Below are 21,115 nucleotides of genomic sequence, written 5' to 3'. Positions count from 1 at the left end.
TCTGAAAACCTCCTTCAGCTCAAAGCCGTTGGTACTGTATGTGCCGTGTTGCCCTTGTTGCTTAGAAACCCAACCTAAACAAGAAACAATGGCATCTGTACACAATGAGGGACTTAAACTCCACGTGACTGGATTTTCACATGCAAAGCCGCAAGCAATGACACGTTATTTAATCGAACAACCAAAGCCAATAGTCGTTATTTGGTTGTTGAAAAGTTCAAAATGAAGATGGAAGGGGGAAACTGGGGTAGATTGTGTTAAACTCCCCAGCCCAGTAATCCTGCAGGAATCATCTTCATATTAGAAGTTGAAACATTGGCATGATGTACACTACCGTTCAAAAGTTTGGGGTCATCCAGACAATTTTGTGTCTTCCACGAAAACTCACTTTTATTTATCAAATTAATTGAAAATTGAATAGAAAATATAGTCAAGACATTGACAAGGTTAGAAATAATGATTAATATTTGAAGTATTAATTTTGTTCTTCAAACTTCAAGCTCAAAGGAAGGCCAGTTGTATAGCTTATATCACCAGCATAACTGTTTTCAGCTGTGCTAACATAATTGCACAAGGGTTTTCTAATCAGATATTAGTCTTCTAAGGCGATTAGCAAACACAATGTACCATTAGAACACTGGAGTGATCGTTGATGGAAATGGGCCTCTATACACCTCTGGAGATATTTCATTAGAAACCAGACGATTCCACCTAGAATAGTCATTTACCACATTAACAATGTATAGTGTGTATTTTTGATTAATGTTATCTTTATTGAAAAAACAGTGCTTTTCTTTGAAAAATAAAGACATTTCTAAGTGACCCCGACCTTTTGAACAGTAGTGTACATCAACTGCCGGTGTTCAGTTTCAGTGCAGAGGGTAGAAGGCCCTCTTCTGGAGGCAGAATTGAAGTGTGGATGGTGAGGTGAGGGATGGGCTTGTGGCCCGTATCATATGGGAGACTATGGTTTTGCAGAATTTCCTGTCTAGCGATAGGGTTATTATATTTGTATAAAGCTTATTACTGCAGTTAAAAAATATATACTACGGGCACGCTATTTTTTGCAGTTTTTAACAGTAGAGTCCACATCGACAAAGATTTCGAGCAATCACAAATTTTCAAAACGGTCTTTTTCACGGGTTTAGGCTCCAGTGGAGCGCTTGTTTTTATTATCAGTGTTAACTTGTTTCCTGTCTTGTTTGACTCTCAAAGCACAACGCTTAATGATAATGATAACTTAGAAATGTACCCGTGTTTTGTTTTGCATTTTCTCTTATGGGTCTGAGATAAAGTCGACTTGTCTAGACTAAACAATATTTTAATGTCTTCCTTTTTTTTCTTTTTTTTAATGAAGGTTTTTTGTTCTTTGAAGCTGGTAGAATGTGTGGTGTGTGTATATGTGTGTGTATACGCTAAAGGTCTCCGTCTTCTGATGGTTCCATAGGTGCCACATATGCTGTTTGGCAGCTATTCCAGTCGACTAACAAAGACTTTAATTTCCTGGTGACATGCAACACGTGTAAGTGTGCATCTGCACACTTACACGTGTTGCCCATGACTAATCTTGGATGGCTAGTCATGGCTGCATGCTCAAGGACCTCTCGTGGTTGCGGTGTATCACACTCTGCTAACTGCTTACAGCTATAAGAGCACGGATTGCATTTAGACCACAAATTCAATTCAATTCAGTTTCTTTTGTATAGCCCATTCTCACAAATTACCAATTTGCCTCAGAGTGCTTTACAATCTGTTCATATAGACATCCCTGTCCCAGACCTCACATCGGATCAGGAAAAACTCCCAAACAACCCTTGGCAAAGGTATATGGGTGGTTGGCCTTGCTTTAGTTGATTACTTTGATCCAGGACATTATAGTATTTTCTGCTCTACTATATTCACGGTTTGCCTGATGTTATCCCCCAGAGTTCTGTCAGAAACAATCAAAACGTATACTAGCAGATGTGTTTTCTATCTATTTGCAAGAATTGGAGTAAGTAATGTGTGATTTACCTTTAATAAAGATATTAAGTGATACGTAAATAAACTGCAAGTGTGTTATTGTCCCTCAGCTCCTCCTGATTGAGTGTTGCTGTCTATAGTCCATCCTATTGGTCTTTCTGATTTCTCATTAGATTGTTTATTATCTCCCTGGTCTATTATGTCCTTTTCCCCGTATCCTGGAGCTCTGAGGTTTTCCGATGTTTCCGTAACGTCATCCATTAACCTTGTGAGCAGTTGTTCCACCGCGTGTTCTCCTGCGTTTCGTTATTTGTTTCAGACTTCACTTTTCCAATTTATTTGATGACTGTGCGATGGTTCTGAAAATTCATAAATTCTGCAGCCAATTGTTGAATAATGTTGGCATAAAATGTCCACCTTTTTAATCGTATTATATAACCAAGGACAATCGGGAGCTTTTGTTTCATGCTGCCATCAGCCGCGGGCTTACAAGAAGCCCTTGACCTTTAACGGCCTCCCAGTGTGGGAAAGACCCTTTTTTCCTTCAAAAATATCATCTCAGCTCCTTAACAAATTATGAAAGTATTGATTTCAACAGCATTAAGAGCATGCGGCCGGAGAGTTTGCATACAAATATAACTATTTCTGTAAAATGACATATTTCAGGCTATCAGTCAAGCATGCAAAAGGTTCTGTTCGGTGACATTGGCATGTTATGGCGTTTATGGTCACAGGCTACAGTATGTTTGCTGTGTAAGAGTGAATATTATTCAAACCCATCACTTTTATATCTTTTGAATTTCATAACTTTCAGAATAACATGATAAGAACCTGTAGTAAATTAAACCTTTCAGAATAAAAATCCATCCCCTTCATCTCATTTTTTAAATATCTCGGACACTGATCTACTGATTGCTGCTGATTATAGATCCTGTAACATTTTACATTCTACTTAATTAAAGCCCTGCCTGATACTGGAGATCACACTATTTTAATTGATTATCTGCAAATAGTGGGCTCTGGATGGAGTGGGTTTGGTTTTTGTGGCATAAAAATATAAGTAAGTAAGTATAAAAAGTATAAAAGTATAAAAATGAACTGTTTGATATTAACTAAAGGATAAATATGTGTCACTTTGTGAATATGGCATAGTTATATTTCTCATAACACAGAAGTCAGTATAGCGTAGCTCTTTTACTGAGCTAAACATTCTGCAGGGGGAGGACGTTATATGTTCCTACATCAAAGTAAACCATAACCGTAGCCGTGTCGGACCAGAATATACCAATGCTTTGCAATATTTTTAGAACGATTTAATTTCCAGCATTTTGTCCAAGAGGAGATTGTTGAACCTGTGTTCTCCTCTAAGGTTCAGATTTAGGGCCTGTGTTCAGATTTAAGGCCATGTTTATGTCATTTGCTGCCTCCGGGACACATATTCTAACACACAGTGCGGCCTGAAATCCTGAACCTTTTCATTCTAGATAGATATTTTGGCACCCCCTGGCTGAACATCCCATAATGGAAAAATCAGTAAATCATTTTTTAAGACTGTCACTTTTAAGTGTATTTGTCTTAACTCTGCCTTCTTTATAACTTGTTTTCAACTCATCATTTTAGAATATTTGTATTGTTTCACTACTTCTGACACAGTGGGCATGATTCAATACAGAACATTGACGCTCAACAACAGTTGCATTTTTAAACTGATAGCTGTAGATATAATAGATATTCATGAACCCATACAGCATATTCACATCAGTGCACCTGATAAGTTCTCACACAGCCAAATATAAATAGGCCTTTTGTGTTGTGTTGAACCGACGGCACACGATGCTGCTGCCTTTCAGTTAATTGTTGGGTTTAATGCAGCATGAAGGATGCTCTGCTGTACTTTGGTTGTTCACTAAAGTTTGCTTGGCTCCAACATAAGTATAAAATACTTTTCTATCAATCTTCACCGCTGAAAGCGGTTTCCATGAGGAGCTATTTTTCCGTGTTTTAAGATAAGATTAAATAATATAATCCTTTATCAGTTCCGCAGTGGGGAATTTACAGGATTACATCAGTAAAGTGCAAACAAGAGACATGATGAGTAATGCCAGAGCAGCCTATTACTCATCAATAATAGAAAAAAATAAAAACAACCCCAGGTTTCTCTTCAGCACTGTAGCCAGGCTGACAGAGAGTCACAGCTCTGTGGAGCCGAGCATTCCTATAAACCTTAGTGGTAATGACTTTATGAACTTCTTTAATGAAAAGATTTTAACTATTAGGGACAAGATTAATAATCTCTTGCCCATAACCAGTGCCAATCTGTTCTCAAGTGGAATGGCCTTGGAAACCGCTGTATGCCCTGGTGTATATTTGGAGGCATTTTCTCCTATCAACCGTGACCAATTATTTTCAACGGTTTCTACTTGAACACGTCTACCTGTCTCTTGGACCCCATCCCGACGAGGCTGCTTAAAGACGTTTTGCCTTTAATTGGCGGCTCTCTATTAGATATTATCAATGTGTCTCTGCTAACAGGCCACGTACCACACTCCTTCAAGGTGGCTGTTATTAAACCTCTCCTGAAGAAGCCCACTCTGGATCCAGAGGTATTGGCTAACTACAGACCGATCTCTAACCTCCCCTTCCTCTCCAAGATCCTTGAGAAAGTGGTCGCAAATCAGTTGTGCGACTTTCTACATCATAATAGTTTATTTGAGAAATTTCAATCAGGATTTAGAAAACACCACAGCACCGAGACGGCACTGGTGAAAATTACAAATGACCTCTTAATGGCAGCAGATAAAGGACTCCTCTCTGTCCTGGTCTTGTTAGACCTTAGTGCTGCATTCGACACCATTGACCATGACATCCTGTTACAGAGACTGGAGCAGTCGATTGGCATTTCAGGCACGGCACTAATTTGGTTTAAATCCTATTTATCAGATCGATCTCAGTTTGTATTTGTAAACGATGACGCCTCGATAACCACCAACGTTAATCACGGAGTTCCACAAGGTTCTGTGCTTGGACCAATTTTATTTACCTTATACATGCTTCCTTTGGGCAATATTATCAGGAAACACTCCATAAACTTTCATTGTTATGCAGATGACACTCAACTATATTTATCGATAAAACCAGAGGAGAGCAACCAACTCTGTAAAATTCAAGCATGTCTTAAAGACATAAAACAATGGATGACCTGCAAGTTCTTGATGTTAAACTCAGACAAAACCAAGTAATTTTAATCGGCCCTGAGCACCTCAGAGATCAATTATCTGGTGATGTGGATTCTGTAGACGGCATTGCCCTGGCATCCAACACCACTGTAAAGAATCTTGGCGTTATCTTTGATCGGGACTTGTCCTTTAACTCCCACGTAAAGCAAATCTCAAGGACTGCATTCTTTCATCTACGTAATATTTCAAAAATCAGGCACATCTTGTCTCAAAAGATGCAGAAAAATTGGTTCACGTTCGTTACTTGAGACTGGATTACTGCAACTCCTTATTAGCAGGCTGCTCTAATAAATCTCTTAGGTCCCTCCAGTTGATCCAGAATGCTGCAGCTCGTGTTCTCACTAAAACTAAGAAAAGAGATCACATCACTCCTGCACTAGCTGCTCTGCACTGGCTCCCAGTAAAATCAAGAATCACTTTTAAAATTCTTCTCTTAACCTACAAAGCCTTGATTGGTGATGCTCCATCATATCTTAAGGAGCTTGTCGTACCATATTGCCCCACTAGAGAGCTACGCTCACTAAATGCGGGACTACTTGTAGTTCCTAGAGTCTTAAAAAGTAGAATGGGAGCCAGAGCCTTTTGTTATCAAGCTCCTCTTTTATGGAACCAGCTTCCAATTTCAGTCCGGGAGGCAGACACAGTCACCTCGTTTAAGAGTAGACTTAAGACCTTCCTCTTTGACAGAGCTTATAGTTAGGGCTGAATCAGGTTTGCCCTGGTCCAGCCCCTTGATATGCTGCTATAGGCTTATAGCTGCCGGGGACGTTTTAGGATGCACTGAGTACCTATCTCCTCTTTTTCTCTCCTTAAGGATGAATTTTCATCTCTCAATCACACGTTACTAACTCTGCTTTCTCCCGGAAGTCCTTTTGACTTTACGTCTCATGGGGTCATCGGACCCTATGAGACGGCATAGATCTATCTGCCTGATGGATCGTCTGGGTCGTGGAATTCCTGCTCATGACTACGCCACTGTCCTGTTGAGACTCCGCCCCTCCTCCTCCCCACCGCCATCTGCCTGATGGATCGTGGAGGTCTCCATCGTGGAATATGCCTACTATGAACTATTCATACACTCTGTCATATTCATTGAATGTATTTTAACTCTAAATCTGTCCTTCTGTACACATTACATCTATTGCATCTGTCCATCCTAGGAGAGGGATCCTCCTCTGTTGCTCTCCTCCAGGTTTCTTCCCTTTTTTTCCCCCTGAAGGGTTATTTGGGAGTTTTTCCTGGTCCGATGTGAGGTTTTGGGGCAGGGATGTCTATGTGTACAGATTGTAAAGCACTCCGAGACAAATTTGTAATTTGTGAAATTGGGCTATACAAATAAACTGAATTGAATTGAATTGGTCATATAAATCTATGCAGAGATGCTGCTGCCCCAGCAGACCACTCCACAGACGATGGCTGATGCCACCACACACTCAAAGAAATGACTCATTGGATGAACTCAATTAAATTGTTGGCAGGTTTTCCATCCAATAATTATATGCAACTCCAACTCAAACTTAGCACATCAGTGCAATAAAATGTAATTAAGTTAGCCCAACTCATTTGTATCAAATACATCTAAAACAAAATAACGATATTCATTGAATTAAATTAATTCGTGTTTGTCCAACTCAAAATATAAACTAACGAACTAACAAAATATGCAAACTCCACACAGAAGGAACGCCCTGACTGGGAATTGAACCCACGGCCCTTCGCGCGCTGTTTCCCCCCTGGACACGAGGCAAAGAGACCCGTATGTTCCCCTTTGAGTGAGAGACGACCTGCAGCAGCACACACACACCTGAGGCTCGCGCAGCATCTTTTCGCAGTTCTTTTTCGGACCAACAGTTACACGTAAGTACGCAGCATTTTGTTAATGAAGTTACTTAATGAACGGTTCTCAGTTGTATCTGTTGGTCAACTGCTTCTATAGTATACTTCACTTGTGTTGGTTAGCATTGTAACACTGTGTTGTTGGCACCGTACGGTTAGTATTGAATGGGACGTATTTAATGTATATTGTTGTGTGTGTAACGTGGTCAACATCAACAGGAACTCATTGGCTTGTCTTTATGAATAATATTAGTTTGAATGGGTAATTACTCCAGTTCCCCACGTTTAAGATGGCTTCAAGTTCTATGACAAGCAGAATAAAGAATAATAAGGTGGAAAACACTTAGTTTTTTTTGTCCGTCTGCCTATATCTGTGTAATAAATGAAGCTGTTACCTAGTTATTACAAATGCTCATCACTGTTAACGTGAGGGACTCTGTCTATGCGCTGCGTTGTGTTTTGCGGTGCACAGGAGATGATGAAGAAGACCACCAACTTCTTCCCAGGCAGGAAGGCGGTGTCCTTCAGAAAGGGCCCATCGGGTCATCTGCGGCAGGATCCCTCCGATGAGGCCATGAGAATTAAAACCGATCCCTCGCTTCAGGACAAGTCTCCTGCTCAGCTCCAGCATCATGTGAGCACCAATGCTCTGACCGCGGTCCTTCAGCGGGGAGGAGATGTGTCCGACCGACAGGAGGTGATGGGGGAGTACGGCCTGCAGTTTGGCAAATACAAGGGGAAATCATTCAGATGGCTCCTCGAAAACAACATTGGCTACGCCATTGTATACCTGATGAAAACGGTAGAAGAAGAGGAGAGAGCCGGTAAATTTAACCCCCAAGGAAACAGCAAGGACAGCCTGCGAAGTAAGTGGATCTACTCTAACAAACGGAGCTTTTTTAAATCGTACTGTACATGGTAACAATCTAATGTCATCGCCTGTGCTTTCAGGGCCCCCAGCAGCAGTCTCCAGAGCCCAGATGTGTCTTCACCAACAGGTTTTTCTCCACCCGTGTGGAGGGAGGATTCGGTTTTCACCAGAGTCCTCCCTGCCATCACGATTCTTTGAAATAGTTTGTTATTGTGGACGTATTCTGGCCTGTTCTGATGTGTTCTTACTCTCCTACGAACTGAAGGATTTAACATGTCGCCTATGATGGTAAGTGTTTTCCCTTTTTTGCATGCTTTCTCTAGGCTGTCCCTCCAGGATGTGGCATGTGAACAAAAACCGTTCATACATGCCACATCTTTGATTGACAGGTTGTGTGCTATATATTGCTATTGTTTCTCTGCGTTACCTGACAAACAAAATAGCAACTTAGAATTAAAGTAAAGGGTATTTTAAGTCTGAAAAAGCAGCAGGTAAATATACACTGAGAAGCATTAACACACTTTGTATAAGGAAAATGACAAAGAGTTGTTGTTCCAGCACACGGGACCAAGTCACCAGCTGCAGCGACTGTTTCCCTTGTGGCTAAAGCTTCAGTAAAAGGTTATTATTTAGTTTTGCTCCTCACGTTCCACCATCCTGAACGTGTCGTTTCGTTGTTTTTCTTTCGATCCCACAGCGAAGACTCTGCTGCCGGTCCCTCCTCAGCTGCTCGCCATCGCCCCTCAGCTTGTGAGGGAAGATCAGGAACCCAACGTGTTGAGGCCAAGTGTGTAGTGCTCCCAGCCTCGCAGGGTGTTATAGAGTGTATATTAATCATGTATTGATAACATCTGCTGTTAACAATGAGTTTTTCACATCTGTTGTTCAAACTTTGTTCCAAAGCACATGCAAAGCCAGCATCCCACACCTCTTCTGCAGAGCTGGGGATACGAAGTGACCACACATATATACTGTATATAGCAGGGATGTCTATGTGTACAGATTGTAAAGCACTCCGAGACAAATTTGTAATTTGTGAAATTGGGCTATACAAATAAACTGAATTGAATTGAATTGAATAGTTCTAGTAATACTTTTTTATTCATTTCATTTGTTTTACATTAAGTCTTTGAGAGGATTTTAATTGTGTTCATTTTAGAATTCAGCTGTGTATTTTCAATAAAATATATTAAAATCATCCCTTTGACTGTCTTCACTTTAGTGGAATTAATACATGGAAAGATAAATAATACAATATTTAGATATGATCAGCTGTATACTTAATCATGTCTACAATAAACGTGTAAAATAAACATGTGTAAAATAAACATGTTGTGCCCTCATAAAAGTACATCTGAAGCATTATATTTAAAGATTAATATTATTTGCATGATTACTTTAGGGCTATAAATGATTCTATTTCGATTCTTTAATTTTAAGTAAGTGATGCATGCTAAACAAATAAAGAAAGTTTATTATTGAGATTAAATGTAGGTGTCTTCTCACATTTTGGATAATTTTAAAATAAAAAACGCTCTTATTAAATTAGTTAAGGTGGGAATTGAAGCGCCCCTCGGCTCTCCAGCATGAAAAGTCTCCTACTGGTATACGCGGCTGGCCTCTGGCTGTGAGGCGACAGTGGTAGTCACTACACCACCGTGCAGCTCTGAAAGTGTGTTCACCTCATGCAAACAACTGATTTTCAGCTGGCGCATGCGCAAAGGGTAGTCCCCAATGAAACACATTTATTTTGAGTTGATATGCACACCATCTAATCTAAATAAATCTAATAAATGAAAGTAGTCATACATTTTGTGTTACACCGATTAAATATAAATATCTATTTTTGTAATTGATTTATTTAAATGTATCAAACAATATTTAAATGTGTCACCTCGAAGAAGGGCTTGAATCGTTTTTGTGAGTGTAACCTAAATAAATCTAATAAATTAAAGTATTCCTACATTTTGTGTTACACCCATTCAATATAAATATCTTCGTTTTGTAATTGATTTATTTAAATGTATCAAACAATATTTAAATATGTCACCTCTAAGAAGGCCTTGAATCGTTTTTTTGAGTGCAGTCAGGAGTGCTCTCGGCACTCTGGAGGACCAGATAGAGTCTGAGTCAAGAGTTTTTATTATTTTTATTGTTTGAGTGTTTTATTCTATGCCAAAGTTTCACCGAGTCAAATGTCTTGTATGTGTAACGATTCTGATTCTGGTTTATTGTAATAATGAAAACATTGTATGGTAAAAGACAATTCACCAGTCTTAAGGCTGATACAAATTCTTAGTATGGTATGCCATAAAATGTAATAAGAAATGTTAAAGTATAATGTCTCGTGAAAAGTCATACAAATGAATAGTATAACTTGCCATATAGGAAACATGTTCCTTACTAATAAAAATGTCCTAACAAGTCATAGTTAATATGTCATATGCCAAAATAGTGTGTCATAGTTTGTCACATACATATCATAATACAGACCGTGCTCTTTCATCTGCAATAAAACTGGAGTAAGATGTATTAAATAGTGACATGTAATGTTTTTCCTTTGTGTGCAGATTCAAGACTAAAAGTAAACTTAAATGACCGACAATGAAGTATACAATATTCATACATAACAGTAATATGTGATTCTAGAAGAGCAACAGTTGCAGTGGCAGCTGGTGGATGGAGGAGTCAGCGCGCACCACCCCGACGCACGCGCGGGGTTAAAAGAGAAGCTCCACCACGCACCCTTCTTCTTTTTCTCTCGTTCTCTTTTCCCGCGCGCCAGGATGGCGGCAACCTCCGCCAAGATCACCCCCGAAGCGTTGCAGGAGATGCTCCAGCACTACAACCTGAGCCGCCAAGAGTTCATCAACATGTACAACATCCAGCCGCTCGTCTACATCACCGAGTTGCCGTACAGCGCCAAGACCACCTTCGTCATCATGTACATGCTGATCTTCGTCCTGGCTCTGGCTGGAAATAGTTTGGTTATCTACATAGTTTTAAAGAAACGGACGATACAGACGCCCATCGATATTTTTATTTGCTCTCTGGCGGTCAGTGACCTGCTCATCACTTTCTTCTGCATACCTTTCACTTTGCTGCAAAACATCTCGTCTGAGTGGATCGGAGGTGAGTTTTTAAACCCCTGGTGAGAAGGAGAGGTGATGGCTAAGGATTTGCATATGGGAAAGTAAGGCAATTTATTCTCTAATTGGCTCTATTCACGATGCACGCTATAACATCACAGAGAAGTCCATCAATTCCTCAAAATAAACTATGAAGCACAATAACTACTGTATATATTTTAACTGTGACTGAAAAAAATAATAACATTGATCCCTTCAAGCCAAAGCGGGAGCTTTCTACACGGATCAATAAATCAATCGATGAGTGCCACATGCAATTACTTAATATTGGAATATTACACTCTGTGTTGGTGTTGTTTGTCTTATGCATTAGCACACAGAAGTTTTACGACAAATTAAGTGTAACTGAGAGGTGCCGATTCAACTTTTTGATGCCCAATTTCAGGGTGTCCGTCTGTATAGTATGGTATAATTAACAAATTGTGATTGAAAATGTCGTCATATAGTATGTTATAAAAAGTAATTGTATGTCATAGAAATGTAATAATAATAATGTCATAGCATATGGTATAACCATGGACATGTCATGAACCAGTTGTTGTAATGTATGCCATAAGTGTCACCTGTGTCTGAAAATCATTAAACAAACAACACATTGATCCCTTGAATGAACGAAGCCAGCTGCAACAGGAGCTAATATCTCAAAATGAAAAATGTGACCCTCGTGTCTGCTCCTTAAAAACTGTCTATTTAGGTGAGGTTTGAGTCACTAAACTGTGATTTTTAAGACCCCGAACTGTGAGGAATTTTTGAAATATAAAATGTATAATATCTTAAATGAAATATATCTATGCAGATCAATAAGTGCATTGATGAGTGTCACATTTAGCATTGGACAATTACAGGCTGTATCATGGTGATTCATCATTTTGTATGCCCTAATTTAAAGTGCAGTCAAATGAATTGCTGTTGTCGTAAAATACTGCATTGTGTAATAGTGTCTTCAGTTATTCTGCCCAGGTGGACACCTGATAATAAACAACTCTTCTTCATCCTCTAAAAGGCACGAGAGAGCTGAATCAAAACACATTTTCCTCAGTGTCCTCATGATGTGAAAATTATCAGCTTTACAGATGGGATTTTATTTGAAGTTGATTTAATCATAGTTAACACTTCACAATATTGTGACCATGTCTGATACTGACAACAAGCACATCTTATGTAAAAGTAGCAACACACAGTTTATCACAGCAATTAAAGGCCGGCTCAAAGCATGTGCTCTTATTAAAATGCGGTCACAATTAGTTCAGGGTGAATGAATCAAGACTTTACGGTCTCACTACAGTGCTAATTTTCTCCAGGGTTTCACTTATGTGCTTCATTAGCTGTGACACATGTGTGTTCAAGAGTAATCAGGGATGTATTTGTCATTCAATTAACTCCCCGTCGGAAGATAAACAGGATGGGGGGAGAGGAGGTCGCCTCTATTTCCAGTCTCTGATCAACAAAAGAAGGAGCATTCAATCTCATAGAAATGCATGCTTTGTACCGTTTCCCAGTAACTCATTTTTTCACCCAACTGTTTTTCTTGCAGGGGTTTTGGTTTGCAAGACAGTTCCCTTTGTACAGACTACAGCCATAGTGACAGGCATCCTCACAATGACCTGCATTGCCATTGAGAGATACCAGGGCATTGTCTTCCCACTGAAAATGAGGATGCAGTACTCATCGAGAAGAGCATACAATATGATAGGTATTCTCATATTTGTTTGACTAACTGTGCTTTTGAGAGTGGATATCATTGTGTGACGTCTGTATCTTTGGGATCCTGTGTTCTGTGAGCCAGATAAAGGCTGCTCTGATTCATACGAGTTTAAATAACCGTTGCGTAAGACTCTAGTAGACATCCAGTGTTACGTAGGTCAAATGAACGCTTTGTTTCAGCCAGATCTGATTGAAGCGAGAACTATACTTCTAACTAAACATCTCTGAGGACCTACACCAGTGGTCCCCAAACTCCAGCCCGCCTCCACATTTGGACCGGCACCCTCAAGAAAACCAGACGCGTTCCGATTTATTATTTTTCTCACCTGGCCCGCTGCCGTTGAGATTGCAGTGAGACGCGGAGAAAATGTTAAGTGGTGCTCTTCGCAATAAAACATCTTTGATGGGACGTGTCGAGTCTCGGCCAATCAGCGTTCAGGTGTCGACAGCGTTTGGGAAGTTAGGTTAGCTTGAATGTCAGCCCGCTACATCTACTGCTGTCACGCTGCATCGATACTATCAAAGTACCCGTACGTTAAAAACGATATGATTAAGCATATTTTTAGTATCGATACTTAATTAAAAGAGCGCACGATCAGACCTCGTGAAACGTCATCAGTCGCAGCCCGAGTACATGTTCCAATTCAAAGTTCACTTCTCGCAAAGCACGGTCAAAATGCCCGGATGTGACTTGATCCTCCCACTTTCCGGAGGATGCATCAGAGGAGACTTGTGCGTACTCTGGCAGCATATATCCCAGAATGCATTTCACCAGCACAAGTCTGTACTCGTGTACTTTGAATTGAGAAACGCCGTAAGGCTATAGCCCGAAGTCAAGGGAGTCATGACAGCAAATGCCTCAGAAGAAAACCTGTGCACTTCCTTTAAAAGTGCAGACGCAGAAGCATGTTCCAGTCTTAATCCCTTCTATAGCGAGGGGAATATGAAAGGAAGCAGCAGATAAGGAATGACTCAAAGCGTATGAAGCGCTGCTGCAGCTCTCTCCCTCTGCTGGGAGGTCAACGTGAACATTTAGTAACCTCCTTATGTCTCGACACATGCATCCCATGTTTGAAGCCAAATTGGAAATTGTTGTTCACATCAGGATAATTTGGTAACAATCTGTCGCCTCGAGGTTTAGACCAGGGCTATTCAACTTCAGTAGCAAGTGGGCCGAATAAGAAAATCACGGGGGGTGTGAGGGCCGCACAGAATATTGATCAAATAATGGCTAAAAATTAAAAACAGTAATGTATATTTCCACAGGTAAACAGTCACACACGAAAATGCGTCGGTATTGTGTGGCAAAAGTGTTGCGAACAAGCATCACTATAAACATGTTTCAAAGTATAAATATCCGCTCAAGGTAACCAGTTGTTTCAGGTCCCTTCAACCAAACTGTTCCCATGAAAACATAAGAAATGTGACTTAATGGATCAATATAATTATATACACTTGTACTAATCCCCAAGGGGAAATTAGTTCTCTGCATTTAACCGATCCTTAGTTATTAAGGAGCAGTGGGCTGCGGTGAAGCGCCCGGGAAGCAACTGGGGGTTCAGTGCCTTGCTCATGGACACTTCAACTTGCAACTAATGGGGAGAGGGGGGATCGAACCCACAACCTTGCGGTTGAAGGACGGCCTTCTTACCCCACTGAGCTACAGCCGCCAATATTTAAATGACTTGGGATGAAACTAATATCTGGTGGCGCAGCGCACAGACTATGTGTCTTTGAGTGCAGACTCCTTTTGCGTGAAAGGGATCGAAACCAGGTCGGGCGATCTTTTTCTTTTTCTTTTTTCTAAAATGTATTTCTTCCTCCGTGGCTGTGATGCACTGCTCATTTATACAATCGTAATCGCCCAAATGGATATGAACGGTGGCTTGAAGATCTCCAGCAATATGTTTGTGAATGTGTGACGAATCTGGTGAGCGAGACAGAGCCCCGCTGCAGATGTGAAGAGAACACAACGCACGCGCAGGGAAACCAGTAGGTTTGAAAACCAGTAGGGGTGTAACACCGGCAACCAACACGGGTGCGTAACATAAAGATGTAACCATACAGGTTTGGTTGAGGCAACAGTGAAACTCAATGGCTCTGGGTTAGATGTCTCAATGTATAAAAGAGGCGTGTCCGTCAGTTTTATTTTTTCTTACCAAGCTATACTGATTTGCAGGCAGTCTTGCGGGCCGTAGTTGAACTCAAACGGGCCGTATCCGGCCCGCGGGCCGCTAGTTGAATAGGCCTGAATAAACTTTAAGGTCAAGCCCCAACGGTGCATCAGCAATTTGCAACACATACATATTAGATAAGATGCATGTTATATAATGGTTCAGGTTTATTTTCATAAAGTTTTTACGATTTCTAAAATGTTGGATGGGAGCGTTAACTGTTTTAACAAAAAAATATTCTTTTTTTAAAATGCCATATGAATATCAGTCTTAAAAGGCAAATGTGTCAGGCTTAAAAGTGAGAACAAACCCGAAGTGTACTTACGAAACTCCACAACAGAATGAAGAATATTAGCACTTAATAATCCTTGATTTATGTAGGCCCTATGTATGTGTAAAAGTAAGTGACAGTGAGTGCTGATATAATGACTATAGCACTGAAGTTCGGACTAGTCTTGTATCACAAAATGAAACAATGTGAGGAACTTTGCACTCGGCATGATTTGGAGCTTGTTATTGATGAGAAAGGGATTTCATTTTGCAGCTGCTGTTTGGAAATAGTCATTTACACTTTTCTCTTTGACAGAAACTGTATTAAACTGAGATGTATTTAAACCAAGTTGTTCTGCTGCCTGTAATTGGTGTACTTCTTGATATCCTGCAGGGCTGGTATGGATTGCCTCAGTGATCGTGGGATCCCCCATGCTGTTTGTGCAACAGCTAGAGGTAAGTGGTGCTACTTAAACCTCAAGTGGAAAAAAAAAACTTGATATGCAGACAAATCACTTCCACATCATCTTAACTCTCATGCCTCCAAACCGGTCCTAAAGTGCTTGTCAGGCCTGGGCTAAAAAGAGGACTCAGATGCAGAGGGTAGACCAAATAAGCCCAATTTATTGACTTCCGAACCTCTTTGAGGAGTGACAAATAAAAGGGCTCCGGAAAAGAGCTCACTAAATATACTAGGGCTAATCTTAAACACAAAATCGCTCCAAACGGGAGGACACAAAAAAACGTCTGATAACTAAAACAAAAGCGAGGGTAAACTAGAAACGTTACAAACAAAAAAAATCACTCTCAAGGAGGAAACAGAAACAACTTACGTGGACCGGCAATATTCAAGGACACCGTGACTATGGCTGGGGCAGAAGGCTTTGGGTGTACGCACAAGGACGAAGCACTTTGGCACAAGACAAAGGGGAGACGCAGACTTTAAGCACATGAAGGTCATGGGGAACAGGTGGAAACCATCAGGGATCAGGGGAGACAATCAGACCGGTGACACATGAGGAAGGGCAAGTGACCTGAAACGAGAGGGGGACTTAACCTTAGAAATAAAACGTACGAGAAATTACGAGACAAAAAACCCGAGACAAGACAAACTTGCCCGCGATGTGACAGTCCTGATTGATTGTGATTCATCTTTTAGACGGTGACCATAATTCACACAGTCACATCATCGTCACTTCAGTACATCGGAGAATATAAACCTAGTTTATTGATTCTGACTCCCCCTCGCTACCGAGGTGATGATGATGTTGTTGTGGTTTGGCTGTACTGTGTGAACGAGCTGCTGCAGTTTGTGAATGTCATGAACCATAAGTGCACAAACCCAGTGACTTGAATTGAATGTCGGAGATCAGTGTCTCGACTCCAGGAGGATTATGCTTGACCTGATCGTGTTAAGCAGAGCCCTTTCATCACACCCGGGGGATTATGATGATGATGAAGTTGGGTCGAATTCAGACGTATCGTGCGAACGCGCCGAACGACACACACAGACGTGGGAAGGGATGAATGTCTGCATCTCAAGAGGTCCCCTGGTAATAACTGGGCGAGGAGAGCTTATGTCACAGGGCAGCAGCAGGGTTAGCGGGGACACAGATTGGACCCTTCAAAAGTATACGAATGCTGAAATGCTGTTGAAATTTAGAAGAAAAAAACCCACACAAATCCAAGAGTGGCCTCATTCAAACCATCATTACCCGTCTGGATCATTGGTTCAGGACTAACAGCTTTTCTCCTTCCGTCTCAAAGGTGAAGTACGACTTCCTGTACGATCACTACCACGTGTGCTGTCAGGAGAGTTGGCGCTCTCTCACTCACAGGCAGGTGTACACCACCTTCATGATGGTGGCTCTCTTCCTGCTGCCCCTGACAGCCATGCTTTTCCTCTACACGCGTATCGGCATCGAGTTGTGGATCCGGAAGCGGGTGGGAGACTCCTCGGTGCTCAACACCATGAACCGCAGGGAGATCAGTAAGATCTCACGGTACGTTCGACAGCACCGTCACGTTTGTGCATTTCTATCGCGCAGACATATTTATTCTCGGCATCACGTCTCCTGGTCGTGTGGATCTTTTTCAACTGGAGTTGCTGGTGGGACGCCAGTGGAGGATCATGCCCTGGTGACTCCTACTGGTTGGTACACCTGCACAAATGGGAGAGACACTGTACTTGTCTTTTAGTTTGTGTAGTCTGCAACTTAATGGCTGAAACATTCAGTTGTTACCAACCACTGTTTACATGCAGGAGTTCATTTAACCCTCCTGTTACCTTCGGGTCAATTTGACCCCATTCAATGTTTAACCCTCCTGTTACCTTTATATTTACTGACATATTTTACCCTCGGGGTCAATTTGACCCCAGCAATTAAAACCTCCAGAAAATTATTAGAATTAATATTGTTTTCCAAGTTTAAGTGTGAGGTACTTTATGTTTGTTTGTTGACTACCTAAATAGCCCTTTAAATATATAAAAAAGTTTATATTTCTTATATGTTTGACACAGTGAAAAACAGCCTGGGGTCAAATTGACCCTAAAGAACACCGACATTAAACATTGAATGGGGTCAAATTGACCCTAAAGGTAACAGGAGGGTTAAGAAGCTAAAACATCGCAATGGATGGATTGGCCTCTTGTTGCCTACAAACAGTTGATGTTGGTGAATTTAAAGTTGTCAAGTTGAGGTGACTAAAAGAAGGGAAAGATCGCCATGATGCCAAATAAATGATGCAACATTTTCGGGAAGAAGAAGAAAGCCAACCGCTTTGTGAAGCCATCCATTATTCCTGACCTCGTATTGTTTGCTACTGAATATGAAAATTAGTCATTTCAGACCGTTGAGTGCTTTATGATGCTGAAACATTTCTGGGGACGACAGGTGAAAGGTGTTTGCTCTTTAGTTAAAGGGCAACAGTCTATTTTAAATTCAAAAACACATTTAGCTTATTGTTCCCTCACTTCGGTTTTATCTTCAGTGTAGAAGTTCACATTCTTCCCATTGTCTGTGCTCCCTGTGAACAACTTAAAACTCCCACTGAGCACTGAGGAGGAACTTCTTAGTGAAGCTGGAGACATCTATAATAAAAGATAGTTAAATATTCAAAGATTCTGAAATTATTTCTGGCAGCTTCCTGATATTTTTCATTCTGACTGGCACATTTTAATGGTAGAGCGCAATCATTGGTGCTTTTAGAACTATCGGTGCCTTTCCTGCTATATAACAAATCAACATCTCTTCTCTGACCTTCTACAGAAAAAAGAAAAGAGCCGTGAAAATGATGATTACCATCGTTCTGCTGTTCACCATTTGCTGGGCTCCGTTCCACACAGTCCACATGCTCTTTGAGTACTGTAAGTACAGCTGACGTTTTTATGAATAATATGGTGATAATGTGCATATAACAGTTTATTTATTTTGTTACCTTTAGGGTCAATTTGACCCCATTCAATGTTTAATGTCGATGTTTTTTGGGGTCAATTTGACCCCAGGCTGTTTTTCACTGTGTCAAACATATAAGAAATATCAACTTTTTTATATATTTAAAGGGCTATTTAGGTAGTCAACAAACAAACATAAAGTACCTCACACTTAAACTTGGGAACCAATATTAATTATAATAATTTTCTAGAGGTTTTAATTGCTGGGGTCAAATTGACCCCGAGGGTAAAATATGTTAGTAAATGTTAAAGTAACAGGAGGGTTAAAGTATCTGTTCAGTTAATCAGATTCAGTGTTGACCTCCGTCTGTGTGTCCAGGTGATCTGGAAAACAAGTATGACGGAGTCACCCTCAACATGATCATCGCCATTGTTCAGGCCGTCGGGTTCTTCAACAGCTTCAACAATCCCATCGTGTACGCCTTCATGAACGAGAACTTCAAGAAGAGCTGCGTGTCCACCCTCTCCCACTGCATTCAGAAGCCTAACCCGCAGGGCGTCGCCGCGGCGAGGCCCAAACCGTGCGTGCAGTTCATCAAACCGCAAAGCAGAGAAGCCTTCCCGGTATCCGATGAAGTGAATAGCTTGAACCAGCACTCGGCAGAGAAAGGACCGCCCGGAGAGAGCTCGTTAGAAGCGATAGGAGAAAGGTCTCCACCGTCCAAACGGAGCTCCCCGCAAACGGCTCCTGTCAAAGCAAATGAGAACCGGCCTCAAAGTTCAAGTGTTTAGCCGTTGAACTCGTCCTTCCTCTTGGCTGTCTGGCGACAGCTGCAGGTGCGCCAGATGTGATTTCAAATCTCACACCTGTGGTTCAAAGAACCAAAATCTCTCTCTCTCTCTCGTGTCAGACGCCAGAGCGTATTGTCTCATTCTGGTCAGGAGAACAGCAGAAAGGAAATCAATACCAAGAGGAGGTCCGTTTTTGCTGCCCTTGGAGCAATCAGGACCGGGGCTCAGACAGTGAAACAAACACCTTTATATTTGAACTGAAGATAGAAATCAATTCGGTGGAGATGTCTCTGAAATCTGCAGTGGGCATTCCATGACTTGCCGGATGGGCAACATGTTCAATCCCATCCCAAATAAGCAGAAACCACGGTGGCGTTATGACACACTGAGAACTGTTTGAAAAGATAACATAAGAGGACATTGGCTTTAGCAGGAAGGGATAACACCTCTGCTTTTTGCTTTTCAATCTGTTCAGGTCAGCATGAACCCGCGTTCAGTTTGCCAGACGTTATTCTAATAAATTAGTTGTATAGCTCGACAGTGTTATTGCTTTTGAAATCCTTTGGAGATCAGAGATAACTACTTCATAAAATCCAGGACAGATGATGAAAAGCCTTCACACTACGGGTCCAAATGATTCACTGCTAGACAAATCGATGGCCCTGAAAAATCAGCCCTACCTCTTTCTTTAACATATGCTCCTTAATTACCATTTAGGAATTAGACTTTAGCCTTTTGTCAGAGCACACTTTAATTACAGCATCTTTCTTCTATCACCAAATAGACATTTTACAGAAATTACCCCCCCCCCACACACACACACATGCAAAGGACAAGACTAGTTTGAATGTTTGTGCTTCATGGCACTGTGGAATATCTTTGTGAACGTTATCATTTTGGTGTATCTTTAAAGTCAGGAACACTTTCTGTGATATGTTTAGTCACAACAGCCTGATGATTAGTCAATCATAGCTCTTCTCACGAGGGTACATTCATTTTTTGTTTGTTTTTGAATGTTTTATTTTCTCTTCTTTGCTTGTCACGCAATTATTTCTTGACGGTTATGCTCAGTCTTCATGCCAGTATGTCATTGTGCAGAACATATGGTCTTAATCCTGTTGTTAAATAAAATGTCATGGATATTAAGTCTTAACTAGTCCGTGAATTTTCATCTCTCTCTCATGAATTTAACTCTCCTCATCTACTACTCTCTTTTTCTCCTTCTCCCTTCATCTCGGACTCTCTACTGGATGGATGAGACCCCATAGATCTGCCTGATGGATCCTCGAGACTGATGGTGGGATTCCTGCTCCTGACTGCGCCCCTCCTCCTGTGACCACTGTCCTTGACTGAGACACTCCGCTGTTCCTCCTCCCTCCGCCTCCCACCTCCTGATGGATGGTCTCCATCGTGGAATATGCCGTGGAACTACTAATCTATGAACTATTCATCATCTATTCATATATTATATTAACTCTAAATCCTTCTGTACTACATCTATATCATCTGCATCATTCATCCTGGGATCCTCCTCCTCTCTCTGCTCTCCTCTCTCTTCTTCCCTTTTCCTTTTTTCCTTTTATTTTTTTTTTGGTTCCTGATCTGGGAGAGGTTTGGGGGAGGATGTGTGTGATGATTGTAAGTGTAGCAGAAGAGACAAAATAATAATTTGAAATTTTTGCTATACAAATAAACTGAATTGAATTGAATTGAATCAGTGTGTCAAT

The 21,115-nt window shown here is 41.0% G+C and overlaps 1 protein-coding gene and 1 long non-coding RNA gene across 2 annotated transcripts; both read left to right on the top strand.

The window, feature by feature from the left end:
• Positions 1-8,436: 8,436 nt before the first annotated feature.
• LOC130204169 (uncharacterized) lies at positions 8,437-8,824 on the top strand. Its single transcript, XR_008833562.1, has 3 exons — positions 8,437-8,526; positions 8,603-8,692; positions 8,809-8,824. It is a non-coding gene; the product is annotated as an uncharacterized LOC130204169 (long non-coding RNA).
• Positions 8,825-10,703: 1,879 nt separating this feature from the next.
• On the top strand, positions 10,704-19,360 carry qrfprb (pyroglutamylated RFamide peptide receptor b). Its single transcript, XM_056430305.1, is given in 7 exon segments — positions 10,704-11,037; positions 12,589-12,747; positions 15,597-15,658; positions 16,970-17,205; positions 18,472-18,569; positions 18,976-19,299; positions 19,302-19,360. Coding segments are annotated over 7 exon segments (1,239 nt in total). The 5' UTR covers positions 10,704-10,736.
• The last annotated feature ends 1,755 nt before the right edge of the window (positions 19,361-21,115 follow it).

This window comes from Pseudoliparis swirei, chromosome 13 (assembly GCF_029220125.1).
Source record: "Pseudoliparis swirei isolate HS2019 ecotype Mariana Trench chromosome 13, NWPU_hadal_v1, whole genome shotgun sequence".
NCBI lineage: Eukaryota > Metazoa > Chordata > Actinopteri > Perciformes > Liparidae > Pseudoliparis > Pseudoliparis swirei.
Note: the sequence above shows the minus strand (reverse complement) of the source record. Positions and strands in the feature narration are given on the sequence as shown.